The sequence below is a fragment of the Rana temporaria genome, chromosome 8, assembly GCF_905171775.1.
Source record: "Rana temporaria chromosome 8, aRanTem1.1, whole genome shotgun sequence".
Classification (NCBI taxonomy): Eukaryota; Metazoa; Chordata; class Amphibia; order Anura; family Ranidae; genus Rana; species Rana temporaria.
The window spans coordinates 85,718,449-85,745,104 of NC_053496.1; the positions used below are offsets into that span (position 1 = coordinate 85,718,449).

At 42.6% G+C, this 26,656-nt stretch overlaps 1 protein-coding gene across 2 annotated transcripts in view; it reads left to right on the top strand.

The window, feature by feature from the left end:
• TBC1D12 (TBC1 domain family member 12) overlaps positions 1-26,656 on the top strand; it is a 132,033-nt gene that overhangs the window by 71,670 nt on the left and 33,707 nt on the right. For both annotated transcript variants that reach the window (XM_040362138.1, XM_040362139.1), the window contains 2 exons: positions 833-948; positions 2,270-2,352. In XM_040362138.1, the coding sequence (XP_040218072.1) occupies positions 833-948; positions 2,270-2,352 (199 nt within the window). The remainder of the gene's footprint in view (positions 1-832; positions 949-2,269; positions 2,353-26,656) is intronic.

Sequence of the window (26,656 nt, forward strand, 5' to 3'; positions counted from 1 at the left end):
CAGGAAAATATCCTTGGGAGGGACTTCTGTTACTCTGCTGATGTTTTGCTCTGTTCAGTGTGAGTCTGTGTCTGGACAGCCCTGCTTAGAGCTGTGACAGTCACATGGCAAAAAAGTGTTTATTAAGACCCCTTTCACATTGGGGCGTTTTTCAGACACTTTAGCGTTAAAAAAAGCGCCTAAAAGAAGCTGCATCTGCAATCCAAATGTGAAAGCCAGAGTGCTTTCACACTGAGGTGCTGCGCTGGCAGGGCGTCAAAAACGGTCCTGCAAGAAGCTACTTTTTGTAGCGCTTTAGGATCGTTTAATACACCGCTCCTAAAGCCCCCTTCCCATTGAGGGAGATTTTTTTTAACGCCAACGCGCCTCAAAAACACCCCAGTGTGAAAAGGGGTCTTAGCGGCGCTTTACCAGCGTTTTTCAGGCGCTGGTAATGTGAAAGGGCTCTGAAAGCTCTCGGGCTTTCGCATTGGGTTTGCAGATGAGGCTTCTTTTTGGCACTTTACAGGCTTTTTATTTTTTTTTAATGCCAAAGCGCCTGAAAAACACCCCATTGTGAAAGGGGTCTAAATTATAAATATCAGATCTAAAAAAAAGTCTCCCTATAAATCTCAATTGAACATCAAATGTGTATTTTTTGTGCATTAATATGGTATAGGCAGAGTCAGGTGACAGAGCTGAAGGCAGGATCAACAAGGTATATTTCACTCTACACAAAAACGCTTTAGTGGCTTTGTGAGCATGCACACTCTGTGATATAGCATGTAATGAGAGTTTTTCATAGTCTGGGTTTAATGACATTTTTTAAAGTGTTTTTTTTATTTTCTTTTAGGAATATGAAACTCGTACAGGGAGGGCATGTAAAGTCTCAGCGCAATCTACAAGACGTAAAAAGTTTGAATTTGAGCCCCTGTCTACAACGGCTCTTATTTTAGAGGATCGACCTGCGTAAGTATAAATGTTGCTTTATAATGGGAAGTGTGAGAATTGTTTTTTCTGTTAAGTATAAAAATGTACAGTTTCATTTAACCCTTTTGGGATAGCAATTTGCAGGCAAACATTCCCCTGTACTGAGAGTAAGTTGGAGGGTTCTCTATTTAACAGTTGGCAACCGACACTGCAGAGCTATAGAGCTACAGTATCTCACAAAAGTGAGTACACCCCTCACATTTTTGTGAATATTTTATTATATCTTTTCATGTGACAACACTGAAGAAATGACACTTTGCTACAATGTAAAGTTGTGAGTGTACAGCTTTGTTCCCTCAAAATACCTCAACACACAGCCATTAATGTCTAAACTGCTGGCAACAAAAGTGAGTACACCCTATTAAATCAGGTTAGGGAGTCTCCAAGCAAGACGATTCAGATGAGCTAGTGGATCCAAATCTTTGTAAAATAAAATTAAGTGCGTTATTCATACACTGCAGTGGAGAGACACAACACACACACCAATATCCAGCTCTACTGGGCCCAATGAAGAAGGAAGTGTCTGACTTACAAACATCAAGTTTAACAATATATAGTACATGACTGTACTAGATCAGACCAGCAAGATAGTCCATTTCTTGGAGAAAAAGGTGGTAAACTGTTGCTTTTTATCTGGCGGTGAAGGTCGTCATAGACTAAAAACTGTGTCTAAAAAAATAAAACGAGCAATTGCATTACAAATTCTTAAAGCCATAGTCTCTCCATTTTTTATATATATAAAGATTATCAGACCCCTATAATACTTCTCTACCCCTAAGTTAAAAAGTCCAAATTGGGCACAAAGTGTCAATATTTTGTGTGCCCTCTTGGACCAGAGCTTCACATGTTGCCACTGGAGTGCTCTTCTAATCCATGACGACATCACAAAGCTGGTGGATGTTAAAAACCTTGCACCCGTGTGTGTTTGTATGTGTGTGTGTGTGTGTATATATATGTGTGTGTGTGTGTGTATATGTGTGTGTATATATATATATATATGGAAAGATGGTCCTCTCTTGAAACGCGTAAGCCCCCCTGTAATACCGTCTGGTCCTTCGGCACCCTTTTTTTCAACCATACACCTAACCATCACCGCTCGCTATTGCTGTTTTTAGATAGCTGTGCTAAGTTATATATTTACCTAACAAAGGAAAAAAAATGTATGTGCTTTTTTCTGTTATCATGCATTGTAGTTAACAGCTTGAGTGTCTCTGAATCCATTAAGAGTAGGAGTTAATACAGTTCTTCGGCCTGATCTAAGCAGTCCTAATTCATAAAACACACATATTTATCTTTTTAGAAATCTTCCTGCCAAGTCCGTCCATGAAACCTTGCGTCACCGACAAGAGTATGATGAAATGGTTGCAGAGGCAAAAAAGAGAGGTAAGTTAAATTTTATATATATACAATCTCTCTATAGTTTTCACGATTAATCGTTAAAAATATATTGCGATCTCAATTCAACTCCCCACAGTGTAAAAAAAATAAAAAGTAGCCAGTAAGAGCTGAAGGAGAGCTAAAAATAAACCCTGTATCCTTTTTGTTCTTTTAGAGATCTTACAACCCCTTTAAACTGACTTCATATGCAGACTGCAGACTTAAAGTGATGCACTTCGGTCTGCAGTCTGCATATGAAGTCAGTTTAAAGGGGTTGTAAACCCTTGTGTTTTTACACCTTAATGCATCCTATGCATTAAGGTGAAAAAACACCTGGCAGTGACCGGCCTCCTAGCCTTCCCGTTTTTACTTACCTGAGCCCTGGAATTTCCTACGGCGGGGACGTGCGCTGTCCCTTTACCCGAAGTTCTCGGCTACTGATTGGATAGATTAAGGGCAGCGCAGCCATGACTCCCACTTCTGTCAATCAAATACAGTGACGCAGTGCCGAGTCATGCATTCGGTGGCTATGAATGCCGAATAATGGACTCAGCGTGCCCGCAAGGTTACCCCCTGGGAGAGTGCTTCTCCTAGGGGGTTATCTGATGTGGGGAAGAGAGCCGCCGAGGGACCCCAGAAGACGGTCCTCGTGGCCCCTCTGTGCAAAACTAACTGCACAGTAAAGGTAAGTATGAACTGTTTGTAAAGCTTCGATTAACCACTTCCCGACCAAGGACGTCATATGACGTCCTGGACTTTTCGGTGGGGATATCTGAAAGATGCCTGCAGCTACAGGCATCATTCAGATATCTATCTCTTCAGCCGGTGACTCTGTGCACCATAAGAACGATCATAGCGGCGGTTCCACCGCTTGATCGTTTTTATAGGCAACGGGAGGGGACGTCCCCTCTCACACCACCGTGCTTCTCTGCCATCGGAGACCCGGAGAAACGATCTACCGGCGCCGGATGGGAGGCATAGAGTTGACTGATGACCAGATGGTCGGAGGCCCGGGCGCGATGTTATGACGTCACGCCGGTTCCCGGAATGTAAACAAAGCCGCTTTTGCGGCTGAAAGCATGAGATACGTGCATTTTTTTTTCACGATCTCATGCTTTCTAGCCTGGAGGAGAGGTGCGGGGTCTTATTGACCCTGCATCTCTCCATCAAGAGTACCTGTCATGAACCATTCCTATTACAAGGGATGTTTACATTCCTTGTAATAGGCATAAAAGTGATAAAAAAAAAATATATATATTTAAAAAGTGTAAAAATTAAATAAATTTAGTAAAATAAAAAATAAAATACATTTTTTTTTTTAAACACCCCTATCCCCTGTAGCTCGCTCTCGGAAGCGAACACACATGCAAGTCCCACCTACATATGTAAACTCCGTTCAAACCACACATTTGAGGTATCGCCGCGTGAGAGCGCCATCAACAATTCTAGCACTAGACCTCCTCTGTAACTCTAAACTGGTAACCTGTAAAAAAAAATTAAGCGACGCCTATGGAGATTTTTAAGTACTGAAGTTTGGTGCCATTCCATGAGTGTGCGCAATTTTAAAGCGTGACATGTTAGATATCTATTTACTCGGCGTAACTTCATCTTTCACATTATACAAAAAAATTGGGCTATCTCTACTGTTTTGTTGTTTTTTAATTCATGAAACCGTTTGAAAAATTATTGCGCAAATATTGTGCAAGATAAAAAGTTGCAATGGCCGCCATTTTATTCCCTAGGGTGTCTGCTAAAAAAACATATATCGTGTTTTGTGGGTTCTGAGTAATTTTCGAGCAAATAAATTATGAGTTTGGCATGTAGGAGAGAAGTGCCAAAATAGGCCCGGTATGCAAGTGGTTAATAAAAGGTAATAAAATGTTTTGTGCTAGAAAATTACTTAGAACTTCCAAAAATTATATTTTTTTATTTTTTTTGCAGACTCTAGAGAATAATATGTCAGTTGTTGCAATATTTTAATGCGCAGCGGTTTTTCAAACACAATTTTTGGGAAAAAATATACTTCAATGAATTATACAAAACTAAATAAACCGTAAAGTTCGCAAAATTTTTTGTATAAAGATGTGAAAGATGATGTTGCGCCGAGAATAGTGATCTCTATTCTAAGCAAAATAATTGTGATTCTCTTTTTATCCAGAATCATGCAGCACTCCAATACATATATACTGCAGTATTTAGGCCTTCTAGTAACTTCTTTTACTTCTAGTAAAATACACCGATCAAAAGCAATTTCTCAGTGGTAGAAGGCAGATGGCAGGTATTTTAACATCACGCACACTGCACAGCTAGAGCTCAGTTAAACCTGAAAGGAGGAGGGACCACATCCCCCCCCCCCCCCCCATCTAACAGGGTCACAGGGAAGCATAAACAGTTGAGGCTGTTAGTTACCTGCTATGTGCTGGAGGGTTGTGGGGCTGTCACCCTGGAGGTTGTGGAGTCGGTGTAGAGGGAAGAGAGATCAGAGAGAAATTACATTTGGTGCTTTAGATTGAAGCTAGTACACACTATAGGATATGGTTTGTTCATTTTTCATTGTAGATGTTAACCACCACTTTAAGGCTGGCCATACATTATAGTTTTCCTTAAGATTTGCCAAAAATATATAGTACGAGGTCAAGCTTAAACACTTTCAATTTGTTTACAATCAGGCAGGCCCTTGCACTACATAGTTGAAGGTAAATCTAAGGGAAATCAGGAAATTGAATAAGAAAATTGTATGCAAGACCAGCTTAAAGTTGTGTTCCGCCTGGACTTTTTTAATATATGCACACTTGCCTGTCCAGGGTGCCTGCGATGTCTGCGTCCCAGGCAATTTTCTGATCGGCTGTCGGGTGCTGCCACGCTATTTGTCGTAAGGGATACCGACAGTGAAGCCTTTCAGCTTCACAGCCGACTCCCTACCGCGCATTTGCGAAGCGCACTGTGATTTCTAACTGGCCAGGCAGGGGGGTGACCGTCTGTCGTCGTGCTGCAACGCTGTCTCCTATAAGTGGGGAAGTGTAAAAGTCAAAAACAGGTACTTATCCCCCCGTCCCCTGAAAGGTACCAAATGTTGCACCAGAGGGGGGAAGGAAGCAGAAAAGTGGAGATTTCACTTTTGGGTGGAACTCTGCTTTAAGGTACAGGTCACATACTGTGGGAGAGTAGTATTCAGATCTGCAGAATAAGGGAGGTAAGGTGTTAATATACATGACACTAGAGACAGGATGGAGATCCAATGTACAGGGAAAGAGGGGTCACAGGAAAAGAAAAAAAAATACAAATACCCCACCCCCTAAATTCGCTGCTGTGTATGTAAACATCTTTTGCTGCTTGGGGACTTCAATCTGTGGGCCAACTCCTCACAGGATCCCATTGCGGATGCCTGCATCGATCACCTGGAAGGATTAGGACTACAGCAACTTATATGCGGACCCACGCATGCTTCAGGTCACACACTCGACCTAATTTTCAGACAAAATCTGAAAATAAACATTTTGGGAAATGAACCTTTGCCATGGACAGACCACCATGCAATCAATTTCATAATCTCCAAAATTCCCCCAGTGATAAAAGCACCCAAGCCGGTGACAATACACTGGGCTAGATCTCAGAAGAAGCTCCACTCGGAACTCTTCAAATCTACCCTGGGAAACCGAATCGAAACTATTCATCCTCAGTTAACAGCCGCAGATACACTGGATGCCATAAATGCAGCTCTGCTACAATCAGCCGACTTAGTAGCACCGAAACGCAAAGTCCGCATCCGGAAAAAAAAGTCCGGCTGGTTCAACAACCAGCTGTCCCTACTGAAGCAAGAGCGCAGAAGGGCGGAAGCCGCCTGGAAAAGAAGCCCTTCAGAAGATCACCTCATCATCTACAAGGCAATAACAACACGATATCATAAAGAAATCTTCAAAGCCAAGAAACATCATTTTTCTATGACGATTAACAGCGCCATGAACCGCCCCCGAGAACTCTTCAAGATGGTCACCCAGACCATGAATCCGGGATGTCTTGAAGTCCCCAATTCAGACACCCAAGAGTTCTGTAATGAACTATCGGATTTCTTCATCGACAAAATCGAAAGAATCCGGGTAAGTATTCTGCAAAATAATACCCCCCTCAGCCCCCTCTTCAATCAACTACAAAACACCAACAGAAACCTTCTACAATAAACTAAGTTCACTCTGGAACCCATCTCCATCGATACCACCAAAAATATCATTGGTGCGTTGCGGAACAGCACAGCACCCAATGACATCATTCCCACCAAGCTGCTGAAGGAATGCGCCGACATTCTGGCGCCTCCCATCACACCGCTTATAAATCAGTCATTTAAGGAAGGCATAGTGCCATCCCTGCTGAAAGAGGGCACAATCCAGCCCATCTTGAAAAAACCTAACCGCCGCCCCATAACAGGCCTAAATATTCTCTCCAAGATAATGGAGAAAATAGTGGTACAACAGCTGCAACAGCATCTGGATACCCACAATCTACTCGATCCATTTCAATCAGGTTTCCGTCCCGGACACGGGACAGAAACGGCCTTACTCAAAATATGGGACGATGCCCTCGAGGCCGCAGATGAGGGAGAATCCTGTCTCCTGGTTCTGCTGGACCTAAGCGCAGCCTTTGACACAGTAGACCACAAAATGTTACTGATGCGACTGGCCGAGGTAGCCAGAATCGCAGAAGGTGATTTACCATGGTTTTCCTCCTTTCTTGAAAACCGATCACAAACAGTGAAACTGGGATCTTTCACGTCGGAAAAACGCACGGTGCCATGTGGAGTCCCCCAAGGATCCCCCCTGTCACCGGTACTGTTCAACATCTATCTTCGCCCTCTCTTTGATATTATCAGTAGCCAAGAACTACTTTATCACTCTTATGCAGATGATACGCAATTGTATTTTCGCATCTGCAACAAAAAGGATCATCATCTCAGTTTAGAGAAATGTCTCTCTTCGATAGAAAACTGGATGACTAAGAGTTATCTTAAACTCAACAGTTCAAAAACAGAACTCCTCCTGTTTCACGCCAGCCGAAAGAGTCAACTGGCAACAACCTGGACACCGCCGCCCATTCTGGGCCAAATCATCACCCCTAGCTCCAAAGTCAAAAGTCTCGGGGTCATCTTCGACACCTTCATGACAATGGACGCACAAATAGGGTCAGTAGTCAGCGGATCGCACCATTTGTTGCGCCTACTACGCAGACTTATTCCATTTATTCCCAAAGAAGACGTAGCAGTCGTGGTGGGAACAATCGTGAATTCCAGACTGGACTATGCAAATGCCCTTTACCTCGGGCTCCCAAAGTACCAAATCGCTCGTCTGCAAGTCGTTCAGAATACGGCCGCCAGACTGGTGACTGGGAAAAAAACATGGGAATCAATCTCACCTTCGCTGAGAACCCTTCACTGGCTGCCAGTAAAAGACAGAATTGTATTTAAAGCACTCTGCCTGACACATAAGTGCATCCATGGGAAGGCGCCGCAATATCTTTGCGACAAGATAGAACCTCACAATTCTAATCGCGTTCTGCGATCCACTGACCAAAATCTGGTCAAGGTGCCAAAAACCAAATACAAGTCCAAAGGAGAAAGAAGGTTTGCTTTTCAAGGTCCGAGACTATGGAACGCTTTACCAACCAGCGTTCGGTTGGAGGAAAACCACCTGTCTTTCAGAAGACAGATTAAAACTCTGCTCTTTTGATGTCATGAGACACGAAACATCAAGCGCCCAGAGGCGATTCAGTTCGCATGTGCCGCGCTATATAAGTTTTTCATTCATTCATTCATTCATTCATTCATATGCTCTGGAATTGAGTGATCATTCATCAGTTTCTGCTTTCGCCATTTTAAGAGAAAGTGGCGGGCTCTCCAATGAAATATGTACACTGTTTACATTGTGATTGGTCATTACAGTGATCACATTGCACAGAGCCACTGGAATTGGCTCTGTACACTGTGTGTTTACAGTACTGCAGTTAATTGAAATGGAAAGATTTTATTCAAAAATGTTATTGGCATGTTGCTGGGGAATATAAAATACAAGCCGATTTAACCACTTAACCCCCGGACCATATTGCTGGTCAAAGACCAGAGCATTTTTTGAGATTTGGCACTGCGTCGCTCTAAATGACAGTTGCGCGGTCGTGCGACGTTGCTCCCAAACAAAATTGACGTCCTTTTTTTCCCACAAATAGAGCTTTCTTTTGGTGGTATTTGATCACCTCTGCGGTTTTTAGTTTTTGCTCTATAAACAAAAATAGTGCGACAATTTTGAAAAAATTTATATTTTTTTACTTTTTGCTATAATAAATATCCCCCAAAAATATATATATAAAAAAAAAAAAATTCCTCAGTTTAGGCCGATACATATTCTTCTACATATTTTTCGTAAAAAAATCGCAATAAACGTTTGGTTTGCGCAAAAGTTATAGCGTTTACAAAATAGGGGGTAGTTTTATGGCATTTTTATTATTTTTTATTTTTTACTAATGGCGGCGATCAGCGTTTTTTGTTTTTTTCTCTGTACTGCGACATTATGGAGGACACTTCGGACACTTTTGACACATTTTTTTTGGACCATTGGCATTTTTATAGCGATCAGTGCTATAAAAATGCATTGGATTACTATAAAAATGCCACTGGCAGGGAAGGGGTTAACACTAGGGGGCAGGGAAGGGGTCAAGTATGTTCCCTGGGTGTGTTCTAACTGTAGGGGGGGTGGACTGACATGGGGAAATGACTGATCGCTGTTCATATATTGTATGAACAGGCATTTCAGGACCGGGAGCTGTGTGTTTACAGCTCCCGGGCACGCTTGTCCGAATCTGGGACAAGCTAGGGGCGCGCCCCTCTGGCCACGCGCACGCCCCCCGTGCCCGCTCTGCGAGGTGACGTAGAGCTACGGGTTCTCGTGCAGGGGAGCCGACCTGCCGTCGTATAACTGCGGCGGCTGGTCGGCAAGTAGTTAAAGTTCACTTTTAGGGTTTGCACATTTCTGCGTATTGTTAGAAGTAGTGGATTTAATTTAAAATTAAATCTGAGGTCTTTTGCATTTCTGACAGGACCTATTGGAGGTTGATCACCCTAAAACTAATTCAGTAGGCTTTTTCAGAGCCAAAGGCCAGCCTCTAATTGGAGATGTGTTGGGATGATGCAAAATTAAATAGGCTTTCCAGGGCCAAAGGCCTTCATCTATGCTATTTCACATAGCAGCAGACTGGATAATTGTACTGCTTTCACGGTGGAATTGTTTCAAATAAATGATCAGCTTTATTGCTTGTAGATACATTTATTTCTCTGCTGCTAGTTGCTTTTTTTGTAATGAAACAGATTCAGCAATAGCTGAGATAATGGCTTGTATACATTTGGTGGGAAGCCTAAGGTTAATTACAGACTAGAGTGAGAATTGATTTTATGTAACAAAATAATGGTTTTCATTATCTTTCAGTTTAGGATTAGGATTGCAGAGGTGAAAGGCTTCTTATACTCTGTGACTGAAACATGACATGTATGTGGACTTGGTAGCAAGATACAACCATCAAACAATCATTGTCTGTGCATGCACAGTTGTGAGGCTTTAGGAATACATACTGTATTCATTTGGAGTAGTTTGTATATGTACCCATTCACATCGCTTTTGGATTCAAATGGATTTCAGTCGAGTCTGTTTTTAATGCAGATTATGTGGAATAGTGTGTGGATCTGTTGGCAATGCTTTTTTGTTTTTTGTGGACAGAAACTTATCACAGCATATGGCCATACATTTTGACAATAAACACCACTGTTTACCAGGTGAGCATGTGGCTCATTAAGCCTTCACTCACTAAAGGAGAGCTGGGAACGTACTGGGCAGGTGACGGCAGGGGCCAGCACAGAGGCGGGTGGAGCTGAGGGGAAAGAGCTGCTCCAGTGAGAGTGGGGGGAAGCGAAGGGAAAGTAAAGACAGATTCTGGTGGTAGGGGAATTCTTAGGACAGAGAGGCCAATCTGTAACAAAGACCTGAAGCGCCGAACTGTATGTTGTCTACCGGGCGTTCGGGTTCGGCACATCACGGATCTGGTGGACAGATTACTGGGAGCGGCTGGGGAAGACCCAGCTGTCATTGTGCACGTTGGCACCAATGACAAAGTCAGAGGCAGATGGAGTGTCCTAAAGAACGATTTTAGGGACATGGAGCTAAATTGAGGAAAAGGACCTTCTCAGGAATACTACCGGTACATCGAGCCACACCAGAAAGGCAGAGGGAGATTAGGAAAGTAAACAAGTGGCTGAAGAGCTGGTGTAGTAAGGAGGGGTTTGGGTTCCCAGAGCAATGGGCCGACTTCTCAGTTGATAACCAGTACTATAGAAGGGACGTACTGCACCTAAATGAGCAGGGTGTAGATCAGCTGGGAATGAAGATGGACAAAAAGTTAGAGGGGTTTTTAAACTAGGCGACGGAAGGGGTGGTCCAGGGATGGAGATGCTCAGTGTGGAACATATTCCAGAGGGTAGTATTAGGGGCATTAGTGGTAGGGTAACCAAAGCACATAAACTCAAGTTAAAGGGTCACTAAAGGAAAAAAAATGTTTGCCTAAAATTAATGTCAGCAAGGTAGACAGACAGGATAGAGTAATGATTCTGTTAAAAAACTAGTAAATATCTATTAAATTCCTTCATCTATATCACCTCCAGAATTCTAGTTTCTGTTCTCTCATTCACTTCCTGGTTTTCATTGTTTGTTCATGTAAGAACTACATTTCCCAGTATGAATTGCGGCACGCCCAGTAATTCACACCTCCTTAAAGTCTCTAACACGTAGAGAGCGTCCTGCCACACAGATGTAGTTCCCAGGAGAGGATGAGCATGTTACTGACCACCGCAGTAAAGCCTCCCATCACGGTGGTGAGTAACAATCAGACAAGCAGTTAGTGAACAGAACAGAGAAATAGAGCGACTTCTGAGCAAAAACGAACAATGAGGAAGTGAAAAGAGGAATGTCTGCAGGTAAAGGATGCTTATTATGAAAAAAAAATGTTTCCTTTACAACCCCTTTAAGTATAGCAGCAAGTCCTAGTTGCAATCGAGAGGATAGTATGTGACCGGTCAACATATATTAATGCATTTAAAGTGTTTGTTCACCAATACCAGAAGTCTGCCAAGCAAAATAGGTGAGTTGGAAGCTCTGGTGCATCAGGAGAGCTATGATGTAATCGATTTTGCTGAAACTTGGGTTCATTCCTCACATGACTGGGCTATTAATATTCCTGGCTATACACACTTTCGGAAAGACGGGATAAAAAGGAAACGTGGAGGGTCTGTCTCTATGTGAGAAGTGATCTCAAAGCGAGTGTGAAAGAGGACCTGGTGGGTGAAGAGTGTGATGAGTCTGAAGCGTTATGGGTGGAACTGCATACGGATGTGCGTAGTTAAAAGTTAATCACTGGAGTTTGTTATAGACCACCAAATGTTAATGAGGAGGTGGTGACTTGGCTCCTTGCACAGATGGAAAGGGCTGGGACAGTGATAATAAATGGTGATTTTTTTAACTACCCAGAAATTGACTGGAGTAATGGCACTGCTGGGACCGTTAAAGGGCAAAAATGTATAAACCTATTACAGGACAATTTTATGGTCCAGTTTATTGAGGCCCCATATAGGAATGAGGTTATGTTAGACCTGGTAATCCCCACCCAACCATGCAGAGCTTATTACTAATGTTCAGATAAAGGAACACCTGTGTAGCACTGACCATGACATGATTGTATTTGATGTTGGCTGTAAGCAAAAATCACAAACGGGAAAGGTAAAAACACTTAATTTCAAGAGAGCAAATTTTTCAAGGATGAGGGCTGCTCTCCAGGACTTATGCCGCATACACACGATCATTTTTCGGCATAAAAAAACAAAGTTTTTCCAACTTCATCATTAAAACGATGTTGCCCACACACCATCATTTTTAAAAAATGCTCTAGCAAAGCGCTGTGATGTACAACATGTACAACGGCACTATAAAGGGGCAGTTCCATGCGGTTGATGCCACCCTTGGGGCTGCTTTTGCTGATTTCGTGTTAATAAAAGATGATTTTTAGACGTCGTTTTAGCCCACACACAATCCTTTTTTACAACCCGAAAAACGACATTGTTTAAAACGTCGTTAAAAAATGCAGCATGTTCGAAAAAAAAAATTGTAGTTTTTCAGAACCCGAAAAATGTGATTCCCACACACGATCATTTTAAATGACATTTTTTAAAAACAACGTTTTTTTCATGCCAAGAAATGATTGTGTGTACGCGGCATTAGACTGGGAGAGAATATTGGCATCAATGAGCACAGAACAGACACGAGAATTCTTCAAAGAGACTGTTTGTGAACTCACTGCAAAGTATATTCCCATGGGCAATAAGTTTAAAAGGCTAAAAATAAAACCTATGTGGCTCACGGCCAAAGTTAAAAAAAGCTTTAAACTATAAGAAAAGAGCCTTTAAAAAATATAAAAATGAAGGAACACTAATGTCATTTAAATGTTACAAAGAATATAACAGAATATGTAAAAAGGAAATCAAGGATGCAAAAACTCAAAACGAACGACCGATTGCAAAAGATGGTAGAACAAACCCCTAAAAAAATCGTCAAATATATTAAGGCCAGGTCTGAGCACGTAGGCCCTTTACAAAATGAACTAGAGTGGGTGACTAGGGACAAAGAAGGCTCATTTATTAAATACTTTCTTCAGCTCTGTGTACACAAAGGAGCATGGGGGAGCTCATGTCCATAATGGGGGTGGTAGTGACACAGCCCCAAATAATCCCCAATGGCTCAATATAGTCCAGAAATATTTAGACAGAATAAAGGTGGATAAAGCACCTGGACCAGATGGCATCCACCCACGGATCCTAAAAGAATTGATCTCTGAAATGTCAAAGCCATTGTATCACATTTTAAGGCACTCATTAATGACAGGAACAGTACCACTGGATTGGCGCAGGGCCAATGTGGTGCCTATATTTTACCACTTCAGTACAGGGCATTTCCCCCCTCACCTTCCAGGACAGCTACTTGAGAGATGATTGGCTCCACCCTCTACAGGAAACACAATTCGGATACAATTCAAAAGGCCCCTCCCTTTCCTCTGACCCTCAGTTGTTTTGTGTTTCCAGACCCTCCAGCAGCACCGACACGTTTTTTGTTTTTCCTAGGTCTGGTAACTGTGGTTGGCGGACCCCCCTTCTCTGGCATCATCCAGTACTGGTTGTGGCCAAGTCCTGGGTTGGTTAGTCCCAATATTTTCTGCCAGAAGGGTTTCCTATTTTGGAGGTACTTGCTTACCTGGTGTAAGTGGTGGCAGCTTCCTTCAGGTTTTTTTCCCCCAGCTCTGCCTTGTGGAAGCCTTGTCCTCCTCGGCTTCACCGATGTGTACCAAAATAGTGTCGGAGCACTTCCGGTGACAGGGCAAGATGGAACCGGAAGTGACGTGATGCACTTTCCGGCGCCATGTTAAGAGATGCCCCCATGTTGCAGGTTTATAAAAGGTCAGACCTGTCCTTTGAAGACTCGGGGGTCCTAAAAGAGCAAATGGACAGGAAGGCAGACTCCTTGCTGCTTAAGTCCTGGGATGCTTCAGCTTTATCCTTGGGTCCAGCTATAGCATCCACCTGTGTGGCTAGGAATTTGGATGTATGGGTTCAGCGTCTGGATGATCTCCTTTCATCCGACACCCCCAAAGAGGAGGTTAGGACGTCTCTCCCACTCATTGCCAAATCAGTGGCTTTCTTGGCTGGTGCAGCTGCAGTCTCTGTGAAAGCTGCAGCTATGTCTTCTGCTCTCATTAATTCAGCCAGGCGAGCGATCTGGCTTAAATCTTGGGAGGGGGACCTCCTGCGTCATCCCCTTTTGAAGGCACGCTCTTATTCTATTCCACCTTGGTGGAGGTCCTAGCTCATTCCTATGAGAAGAGTAAACGGTTCCCTTCTTCTCAAAGGAATAAGCCACAGAATAAGAAGCCTTTTTTGCGGTTTCCAGAACAAGGTTAATTTTAGAACCGACAGGCGAAGAAAAAGTTGTCTTTTAACAAAGATAAGCAAAAGAAGGGGACTCTTTGCTCCTTCAGCCCCTTCCAAAAATCCATAGTGATGCCAGGATAGGGGTAGGGGGAAGGTTGTCCTATTTCGTCAAAGAATGGGCAGAAATTTCCGACAATTCCTTTATTCTTCAAACATTGGAAAGGGGTTACAGGTTGGAATTCCGTGTGGGGAAATAGAGGGCCACCGAAGGTTCCTCAGATTTGAGATTCTCATGGACAATGGGCCGAGTCATTGGCAGTTCAATGCCCTTCCTTTCGGTCTCTCGGCAGCACAACATTTTGAAACTCCTTCTCTCCGTGCATGCCTTTAAATTGCTCCCACAGGCCTCTCTTCAGCGGATCATGCAGTTATTGGGATTAATAACTGCAGCCATCCCAGGGGTGCCCTGGGCCCAGTTACTACAGACCCCAGTCTGTGGGGCTGGGGTGCGCACTCTCAGGGCTGACTCTCAGGCCCAGGGAGCCTGGTTGCCAGAGGAGGCAGGCCGCTCCTCAAATTTCAAGGAACTACTAGCTGTAGGGAAAGCTCTCTGGACTCTGCAAGAGAGGGTTTGTTTAAGAGACCTATTGGTTTTCTCAGACAATGCCACTACGGTGGCGTACCTGAAACAAGCAAGGGGGCACTCGTTCGGAGTCGCTTCTAACGCTGTCACAGCAGATTCTGTCCTGGGCAGAAATCAATGTCACCTCAGGGCAGTCCACATCAGAGGTTCAGAGAATACGCTGGCGGACTGTCTGAGCAGAGTGAGTGTCAGTTCCAGCTGTTGGGAGCTACATCAAGGCACGTTTCGGGAGATTATGCCAAGATGGGGTCTTCCTGCAGTGGATCTTTTTGCCTCCAGTCTCAAGAGAAAGCTTCCGGCATTTTTCTCACTAGAGAGTCAGGGTCCTTGGACGGATGCTCTCTACTTCCCGTTGGGCTTTTGCTCTGACCTACGCATTCCATCCTTTTCACCTCTTACCTCTAGTAGTTCGGAAAATTATTCAGGATCGGGCAGAAGTGGTTCTGATTGCCCCCTGGTGGCCCAGAAGGAGTTGGGTTTCCTCTCTGAAGACCCTCTGTGGATCTTCCCTGGCCTCTACCAGATCGGAAGGATCCACTCCATCAGGGACCAGTGTTGCACCCAAGCCCTTAGACCTTCCATTTGACGGCCAGAGGCTGATCGGCACATCTTACAGTTAAGACGGTGTTCAGAGAAAGTTATTCATACTATCCTGGACAGCCGCAAGTTAGTCACAAGGAGAATCTATGGGAAAGTTTGGAAAACTTTTATTTCCTGGCAAAGAAAATCCGGTTTAGATTCTTTTTCCACTCCCTGTATATTGGATTTTTTGTACAAAGGAGTAGAGAAAGGTCTATCTCTCAGCACCCTTGGGGTTCAGGTTGCGGCCCTGTCTGTGTTTTCAGACAAGAGACTAGTGGAAGATCCTTTAGTCAGGAGGTTCCTTTCAGCCAGATCTAGACATGCTCCCAGGGTCGTCAAACATGTGCCTCCATGGGATCTGTCATTTGTGTTAAATGCTCTAACAAGGGCTCCTTTTGAGCCTTTGCATGAACCTTCCCTGAAATTAATTTCCTAGAAGATTTCCTTCCTTTTGGCTATTGTGTCAGGGAAAAGGATTTCTGATCTGCAGTCCCTTTCCTGTTAAGACCTCTTCCTGAGGATTCTAGAGGACAGGGTAGTGATTAGGCCTGACCCTTTCTATTTGTCCAAAGTATCTTCAAACTTTCATAGGTACCAGGAGGTAGTCCTGCCTAGTTTCTGTACCTCTCCCAAGAATGCGGAGGAGGAAAGGCTTAGACGTAAAGAGGTGTCTTCTGCTTTACCCAGAGAAATCCAGTGGGTTTAGGAGTTCCTCCCAGCTGTTAGTATTGTTCAGTGGCCCCAAGAAGGGGTCCAAAGCATCTAAAAGCTCTATTGCTAGATGGATTAGGGAAGCTATTTGTGAAGCTTACAAAGCATCGGGTTGTATCCCTCCTTCTAGAATTGGGGCTCATTCTACGAGATCCACGGGGGCATCATGGGAAGAAATTCCTAAAGCTGCCATCTGGTCCTCCCTCTCATGCATTTGTCAAACATAGAGTTCAGATGCTTTCCAGCCAGGACCTCTCCTTTGGTAGTAAAGTGCTTCAGACTGTTATCCCTCCCTAAGGTATAGTATCTTGCTTATTCTCTCAAGTAGCTGTCCTGGAAGGTGAGGGGGGGGAACACCCCCGTTAGACTTACGGGTATTGGTATTTCCAGGACAGTGTCTACTTTCACCTGGTGGTGGTGTTTTGTTATGTTTTTATGTTTTTTCCTCTGCTGAGTGCACTTTGGAGTTTTACTTGATCTTCTAAACCATTGTTTCCCATGATGCCCACTGGTGTGCCGTAGCAAAATGACCCCCAATATAGGCAGCTATGGCTGCTATCTGATGTAACAGCTACTGCTGGGCACTTTGTTATTAATCGCCTCCCGACCGCGTCTTGCCAACCGAATACGTCATCGGTTGCTATGGGAGGGTCGGGCGCACGCACTGTTACGTGTGACGTGAGAGCCGCGGGTTCTGGGATCAGACTCTGCCTGGCGCACTTTTCCCTGAGGGGGAAGAAGAACGAGAGCGAAATAGAGGTGAAAGTATTTGTACCTGTCACTTTGAATGTGAATGTGAATAGTTTTATTGCAGGCATGGTGTGTATTAAAAAAAAAAAAAAATACATAACACTTGGCACTTTCACAGTGACTCACTTCATTGCAGGCATGGTGATTTATTTTAAATGTAATATATTTACATGGGCTATGTGGGTTATTATTAATAATGATAACTATACTTCAATACTGCAGTTTGGCCGCAGTGCAGGTGTAGCGCAATGTACCTGCGGTTTTCATGTGGTTTCTCAGACTTATATTATGTCCCTCATTTTTGGTGTGCTTTCAGAAAATGTACCAAAAATTAATAGACATAATAGAAGTTTATGAGAAACCACATGAAAACCGCTACACCTGTGCTGCGGCCAAACTGCAGTATTGAAGTATACAGTTATCATTATCAATAATAACCCACATAACCCATCTATAATATATAAAAAAAATATTAAATCACCATGTCTGCAATGGAATGAGTCAATGTAAAAGTGTAACAAGTGTTAGGTAGGTTTTTTTTTCCACAAGAGCACAAAATTACAGATTTTAAATTGTTTGCCTGGGGTTATGGCTGAAGATATCAGCCATAACCTTGGTATTGTTTTTTTTTTACAGACAGTGGCTGGCTTTCTCATGAAAGCGTTCCGAGCGGCTCTTATCGCGGACGCAGCACATTTTCTAATGGTGGTGTGCCTCGTGATTTTTTTCATGAAAAAAGTGTGCCTTTGCACAAAAAAGGTTGAAAACAACTGAGGAAAGGGAGGGGCCTTTTAAATTGTATCTGATTTGTGTTTCATGTAGAGGGTGGAGCCAATCATCTCTCAAGTAGCTGTTTTGGAAGGTTCCTGGAAATACGGTCTAACTGGTTTTTCATCCCCTTCCTGCCCAGGCCCATTTACATTTTTGATCATTTTTTCCCCACAAATAGAGCTTTCTTTTGGTGGTATTTGATCACCTCTGTGTTTATTTTTTGCGCTATAAACAAAGAATGACAATTTTGAAAAAGACACTATTTTTTACTTCTTTTTTTTTTTTTATGATTTTTTTCCTCTTTTTAGGCCAGTATATATTCTTCTACATATTTTTGGTTAAAAAAAAAATGCAATAAGCGTATATTGATTGGTTTGTGCAAAAGTTATAGCATCTACAAAATAGGGGATAGATTTATGGCATTTTTATTATAAATGTTTTTTATTGTGACTGTGACATTGCAGCAGACATATCGGACACTATTTTGGGACCATTCACATTTATACAGAGATCAGTGCTATAAAAATGCATAAATTACTGTATAAATGTGACTGGCAGGGAAGGGATTAACGCTAGGGGGAGATCAAGGGGTTAATTGTGTGTACTAGGGAGTGATTCTAACTGTAGGGGGAGGGGACTGATGAGAGGAGGTGACCGATCATTGTTCCTATATACAAGGAACATACAATCAGTTCTCCTCTCCCCAGACAGGATGTGGATCTGTGTGTTTACACACACAGATCCACGTCCCTGCTCTGTGAAGAGCAGTCGCGGGTGCCCGGGCAGCCATCGCGGCCGCCGGGCACGCGCATCGGGACCAAAGTGATGCAGCGAGTGTGCTTTCCACAATGCCAGGAAGAAAAGACGCCATATGACGTCCGCCTGGAGGGAGGGAGGGTTCTTACCGCCGTCATTTTACTATATGGCGGTAGGGAACTGGTTAAAAGGAACAAAGTCTTTACCAAGTACCTATAGACCTGTTAGTTTAACTTCTATAGTTAGGAAGATACTGGAGAGATTAATAAAAGACCACATAGATGAGTTCTTGCTGGAAAAACATTTTTTAAGCAACAGACAGAATGGATTCATGAAAGTGGACGTGGTATACTTGGATTTTTTTAAAGCGTTCGATACAGTTTCCCAGTTTCCCACACACGGCTCATGTGTAAGTTAAAGTCTACAGGATTTGAAATATTGATGTGTAAGTGGATAGAAAACTGGCTAAAAGACAGAATTCAGAGAGTAGTGGTTAATGATTCTTACTCTGAATGGTCTAAGGTTATCAGTGGTGTACCCCAATGTTGGGACCTTTTTACTTTTTAATATCTTTTAGAAATGATCAGACATACTAGGGGGAGTACAACTGGTGATCATACATACTAGGGGGAGTACAACTGGGGGGATCCGTAGTGGAGCAGGATCTGGGGGTTTTGGTAGATCACAAGCTCAATAATAGCATGCAATGCCAAGCTGCGGTTTCCAAAGCGGGCAAAATCCTTTCTTGTATTAAGAGAGATCTCATGCAGGAAAGTTTTCCCATTCTCACTATTTATTTTCCTTTTTATCATACAGTGCTGTGAAAAAGTATTCCCCCCCCCCCCTTCCTGATTTACCATCAGTCATTTAACTGAGGTTCCTCAAAGGTTGCATTCATTCATAAATGCAGTCTATAGTTTACTACTGTAATGCTGTGATTACACAGTGTCGCATGGTACAGGCAAATTTCATTGGCCCTGTACCAAGTGATCCCTTTGACTAATCACAGCAGTAACATGGGCTGCTTTCATCAATGAATGTATTCTTTGTTAACTAATATGATTGTTGTGATTGATCACAGTGATCACATGGTACAAGACCAATTACACTGATCTGAGCCGTCACAGATCGCGTTGCTGTGCACTCAAGGGAGCACGAGCGTCCTGTGTGAAAGGACATACAAGTACGTGTTCCCATTTACACCATGTTATAGCAGGTGTAACAGGGTCCAGAGGGTGGAGTTTAGCAGCCCATAGCTGAATCAGTTTTTTGTTCAACCAGCTGAGACCTTGTATTCTGTCTAGGGGATTTGCTGGGGGACTTACAGCCATGGCTTGCGAGCACTGATCGAATGCTGGTTCCAGCATGTCCATTTGAGGCCAGTCATTAGATCAGCTTATGTAGATCAGACTGCTGTGCACAGGTACCAAAAAGTCGGCCAGTTCCTAGGTGCTGTTACTGGATCTATAGGTGAGAAACCTTTTGACATGCTCAACATGTCTTTTAGACATGATTGTATACAGTGCTGAAATATAGATTCTGGATTTACACTTTTACCCTGTCATCACTGTAACTGTTATAGCAGAACAGCACTTAATGGAACACTTCAAGTCTGTAACCCCTATGGTAGTTGTATTTTTGCCATGACCCAACATTACATTGGTGTTCAGAACTGTGTTCCAAAATACTGTGATATTTGGGCCTCTGGATCAGTAGCCAGCCGCATCTTGGTAAATCAGTCAGTCTTTGCCTTACAAAGGGAAAAGAAAACCGCTGATCTTCAGCATAAACCATCAAAACAGTCCATACCTCTGGAACAAAATAAACCTTTGGCTCGCTGGCAGCATACACTTGTCCCACAGTATAGTTTAAAGCCCTCACCTGTTCCATTGGTCTAGAAAAGGTCACAGCAGCATCTAAGCAAAACAAAAAGCCTGCAGCCCTCTCACAGTGTGTGCAGTTCCACACAACACCTCCTCAACCTGCTGGCTGTTCCTACCCTAATGAGTTGGGTTAATCCTGAGTACTCAAAATTGCCTCATTTTTTCATCCCTCTTAAAGTCGCAACAACCCCAACAATGGTGATACCCCTAGACAAAAATGTTAAAAAGCCATTGCAATGTGGGCCCCAAACTGTAGGGTAATTTTTTTGTTTTCTTCTGTCCTAAGTTGAGCTTTAAGTTTGCCAGTATTTTTAACAGATGCTTGATGCGATTGTGTGCCCTACCCCTTGGTATATGCCCCCTTGGCCTGCACTGGTATTGTATATAGTATTTTAAATGTATGTACGTTTTTATATATTTTTTTTTTTTAGTGTGCAAACTTTGAATTGTGCTCTTTAAACACTGTTGCGCCGACATAAAATGAGAGATTAGAAAGAAGAAATATAGGTGGTACTAAAATTCAGGATGAGTAAACATTTATTGGTTAGATGTGGTTTACAGCCCGCAGATGAAGCCTCAATTGAAAGTAATATAAATCCCTTAAACCCCATGTGGCTTTTCATAGAGAATCGCTGCTGAGAGCAATTTCCCACTTTATATAGTTCATCATTTGTGCCCAGCAGTAGTACATCTGGCAGAGAGAGAGTTTAAAGAAAAGTTATCACGGGGAACAGTGAAAAGACTGAAATTTTAAATATTCAGACGTTTCAATTTTCGGTGTCACTCTGAGGAACAATTACTAAACTGATATTTATTTTGATTAAATGACTTGATTTATACTTCAGAGAGAGCATGATCTGCCCACACTGGCTTTCTTCACTGAGCTGGAAAAAAAAAAAAAAAAATATATATATATATATATATATATATATATATATATATATATATATATAATATATATATATATATATATATATATATATATATTCCAATAGTGCAGCGCTCTAGTGAAATAAAAAAAAATTTAAATAATAATGTGAAAAAAATAAAGTCCAAATAGATATATTCATCAATGAAGTTGAAAATAGAGGACCTCCACCGAAGCTTCAGAGTACAGACAAGGAAAACACAACACACCACCGTGCAAACAATTGCTTACCAGAGCAACATCATTATGGGCATGAAATCAAATAACGTGTGGGTCAGTGGCAGTCGCACTTTCAACAGGATGTATTGGTGAAAAACGGTTGTCCACAGGCAGCATCAATGGTGAAATATCATCCCGAAAATCACAGGGATCCAAAGGTGTACATTGCGTTCATCAACAGGTGTATGACCAAAAATGCAGAGAGGAAACGGCAATAGTGAAGCCCGTAGGTAAAAGCAGCAAGCAATTTATTGTATGGTACTTACAAAAGCAGACAGGTAACAGGCATCAAAACATATAAAAATTCTGTGGCTCATAGCTTACTTGTTTCGGCCAGCCTAACATGTTTCATCCTATGTGGATATCATCAGAGGCATGGCCAAAGATACAAGCACGCCCATATAAATACAAGTAAACCTAAGCCATACAGGCCCATGATAGGCCGGCATAGCGGCACTAGCAGCTGTGCATAATTATGAGCATCAGTCACTCCCTCCCGCACATGCCCAGTGCGATTGTGCCAGTAAATTAACTGATTAAAATACATCTAAAAGCCAGTGATGACACATGCAAGGCACGTCCGTACTAACCTGGTGATCAGGAAGCAGGAAGGCCCAAACAATCACCACTTCCGGGGTGACAAATTTGCGGCCATACTCGCGCATGCGCATGGACGTTCTCGCGCATATATATAAATATATAGGAAATTCTGGCCGACATTTTGATTTTTTGGGGGGGAAATTTCCTTAGTATCCTTAGTCAAATATATGTCAATATAATTGTCTTTGCTACTATATAAAAGCAGTGTTGGATTACTTTGAGCAATCGGTGTATTATTGGCCTTGTATGCTAAAGAAAGATAAGAAGATATGTTTTTTAAGGCTTTTTTTTTTTGTGTCACAATGTAGGGTATAAGATTTCCTATCATCTGTGCCCAGTCTCGCCACACAGAGTTAATCCAGCTCTGAACAATCCTCTTTAATTGTTCAGTGAAAATTAACAGACTTCCAGATAAAACCTGTCTAAATACAAAGTCCATTCCTCTCTCCTTGCTTTGAGTGACAGGTTATTTACATATCTAGCTTGGACATGTTTATCATATGTTATGTTATGTTTATCATAATATGAGGTGATCCACAGTATAAAAAGTGAGAAATCCACCCCTCCCCCACATAACACATCCTGGTAATATACAATGACCTGTGGATCACCTCATATTTTGGGTTTACATCCACTTTAAACATTAGTTCACATAGATGAGACTTCTGTGGGACTCCATAGGTCCCAGCAGGCACAGAAGGCACCAACATAATGGTATTCTGACAGAGCAGCCGAGTCACAGTTTGAGAAGGAAGCTCAGAATAGAAATAATAAAAAAATTAAAATAAAATAAGCAAGTGCATGTTGGTTCTGTTTGCATCTCATTTATTAAAAAAACGATACATTACTATATCCTTAAAAAATACCATATTTTATGTTGTTGGGTTATGTGGATTACATAGGTTGAAAAAAGACACAATTCCACCTGTTCTTGTGGTTTTGCATCATATTCTCCCCCCAAGATTAGGCGCAAAAGAGCAGAACTTAAAGCAGACGTAACTCCATAAAAAAACGCTCCTGTCCCTTTTAAGGCATGAAATATAGCACAGTGAAATATAGCACAGTGCTTTTTACCATGTCCGTTCTCCCTTTCTATGCTGTACAATACCTAGCTGATCCTGCCTGTTCCTGTCTTCCCACTACTTAAACTGGCCACGTTTTATCATGGCTACTGAACTGATAGCATGATCAGTTTATGTGCCTTTGTCATCCAGCTATCTCCTCCGTGTCTCTGCATCTCCCCCTCCTTCTCTCCATGTCAGTTCAGTAGTCTGAGAGCTGATCCTCTTCCCTCTCCTCTCATGTAATTCTATTCCTTGCTCTTCTCCAGTGCTTGTCAAGTAAAGAAACCTGTATTAATTAATTCGATTCTGTTTTAGGTCCCTGTTCAGTACAGCGTGTGTGTGTGTTTTCCTAAAATTATAACGCTATATACCTTCTTTCCAGTGCCCTGCTGTGCAGACATGTGACCTGCATTCATCACAGGGAAATCTCAGCCCCTCCCACTGTATTCACTTGGGAATGGAAGCAGAGGGAGGTCACGTGTCTGCACAGAGCTCTGTAAAGAAGGTATTTAGCATTATAATTTTAGGAAAACACACACACACACTGTACTGAACAGGGACCTAAAACATAGAGAATCAAAGTAATTCATAGATGTGAATTTACAATCACCTTAATCTATAAACAAATATACAAAGCCCAATAAAGATTCTGTATACATATTGTGCACATTGGAGAAAGGTATTTTAGTCACAAAAGGGAGTGGAAACCATCACTTAGATGTTATTGTGACAAATATCCCCATGTATCCCCCCCCCCCCTTCATTTAGCCAGGGGTGCTCAACCTCTTGAGGACCACTTAGTAATTTGATACCCAATCGTAGACCACTATGGGGTTTTGCCACCCGCCAATCCACAAATGTAAATGAGCTCTTACTGTCCTGAGCCCCTAATAAGGCTACTTTCACACTCATGCCATGCGGTTTACCTGCACCGCACCTGCAGCTTTCCTGACGGATAGCTTCACTGAGCCATGGACGTCTATTAGATCTTGTGAGTGTTGTGCACTTTCTGAAAGCACACCAAACCCACAGGATATAATAGAAGTCTATGGCTCAGTAAAGCCGAAGGTACACTGTGCGTTACCTGCGGATCAGTGTAAAAGTGGCCTAACAACCCTTTTTATAAGTGCTAATATTCCCATTGCAAAAGTGTAGTGTATGCGATTAATACACTGACCCTTTTTCTCTTCCAGCTTCTGCTGGCATCGCTCTCTAGGCTGCTAGATAGGTCCCAGGCACGCCATCTGGGACAAAAGCATCAACTTATGTGGCTCCTGTTTCCTCCGCTGCCTGCACCATGCACTCTGGGATGGCGGGTTGGCAACACGATCGCTATATGGGTGTGCCAACCTACCATCCCAGAACATGTACATGCACTCCCCTGGTATGAGGTCACTGGCAACATCAGAGGGCTTAGCTGACCACGGGTTGAGCACCCCTGCTTTTAAGCCCTAGTAACAGGCATCTGGACAAATGGAATTCTTCTCTTCACTGTGGACACAAACCACAATAAAAACCTGTCTAAAAGGAGCAGAGAAATTAAACCTGACAGTGCTTCTAAACCATCACCACTCTATCCAAAACTGCAAAAGTTTCTTGGCTTTACATAGTTAAAGCATATCTAAACCCCAAAAACATTTTTTTTATAGATGTGGTTGCATTTGTTTTTTTTCTTCATTTTTTTTTTCACTTTATTTTAACCAGTCAGTTGTAAAATTCACACATCCTGTCTCTTCATGGATATATTTATTCCTTGGAGGCTGCCATGGTTGTCACATTGTCTACCTTAGTTCGCCTCCATTACATGGTGGATTGATGGGACTAGTAGTTTACACAAGAAAGAGAAGGCTGTTTGTAATTTATTTTCAGCTTACGTGAAGTAGCAAGGACACTGCAGTTCTGGCAAGATGAATGGGTATTTTCTGTACTTGCTGAATATGTTTTTAGCCTATAAAAAATAATGCAGCCACCACATCTAAGGGCAGGTACGCTATAATATATGTAATTTTTGTTTAGGGACTAGTTGACCTTTAATCCACATCGCTCAGTGCCAAACAAGAACTGCAAAAGTTTTTAGGTATACTGCTGCTTGCTATGAGCGCACTATAACATATCAATCCAATGTAAAAGTGTGTGCCTTTTGACATCTAAATCAACAGTAGAAAAAAGAGGTCTAACAACGCTTTTATATAGGAAAGGGTTGACTATTTTCTTCAGTATTAATAGTGTATGAAACATGATGACAGCCAAAGGGGTTAATATCACTTCCAGGGACCACGCAAGCAAGCGTGTAAAAAATGGAGACCACAAATAATAGTGCCCACTGCTGTAGTATTTAATGCAGTGTTTCTCAAAATTTTTACCTTTTGAGGAACCCTTGAGAAAAAGTTAAGATCTCGGCAAACCCCTGAAAAAAATGTTCAGATCTACAGCTTACAGAAGATGCCTTGATCCCTGCTAGCTCTCCTCTTGTCCATTCCAGGTGATATCACAAACGAGCCTGGGACAGACAGAAGAGGAGGATCTAGGGGGAACGGTGCAGTAATTAACAGTATTCTTCCTTCCACTGCACAGCAAGTCCATAACACAGGGTTTCTCAAATGGTGTAACTCTGCAAATCAATATTGTGATGGGTGTATATCCATCCAATGTTTTCAGTATGCACCGACAGTGCGCATTGATGCCTGAAGCCTCCTCTGTAGTTGTGGCTCCTGTGAACTCAGAGGGTGGCATCAAGAGAATGGGATTCTGTGGCTGGATCAGGAGATGACATCTCATAACATAATGCTATGTTTTCACCACCTGCCACATTTACTCTATCCAATGCTATATTTTTACCACCTGCCACATTTAGTCTCATCCAGCTGTGTGCTCCCCCTCTCTGCATCACTGCTGCCATACACTAGATGTCACCTCCTGCTTTAGTTATGTGCTCCCTTTCTCTGTTCAATCCCCAGTCTGTATTCATTGCTGCCTTGCACACCCTGGGCACTTAATGTATCACTACATATTACATCACATAATGATGCATATAACAGGCTTCTAATTCAATGGAAGCATCCACAATCTTACAATTCAATGCAATGCAATACTCAGCCAGCTCATATTGTCAGTCCCGAAATTGCCAGGGAAAATGGCACCAAGCATGGGAACACCAGCAGACTCCAGCTTAGCTCATCAGGGCCTTCTTTCTTAAAGCCTTTGAGACCAAGAGGAAAGCGGTGCAGGGCTGCCGGCGGGGACAGTGCTGGATCAAGAGTGGTGTCAGGTAAGTGTTTAGTGGGAGAGGGGGTCACTAGAGGCAAAGGCATTATAGAAAAGTGAAAGTATTTTTTACCTTAAAGGGTAAATTTACCTTACACAGGTCATCATCACCCCCCCCCCCCCAGTCCTGCTGTACCGGAG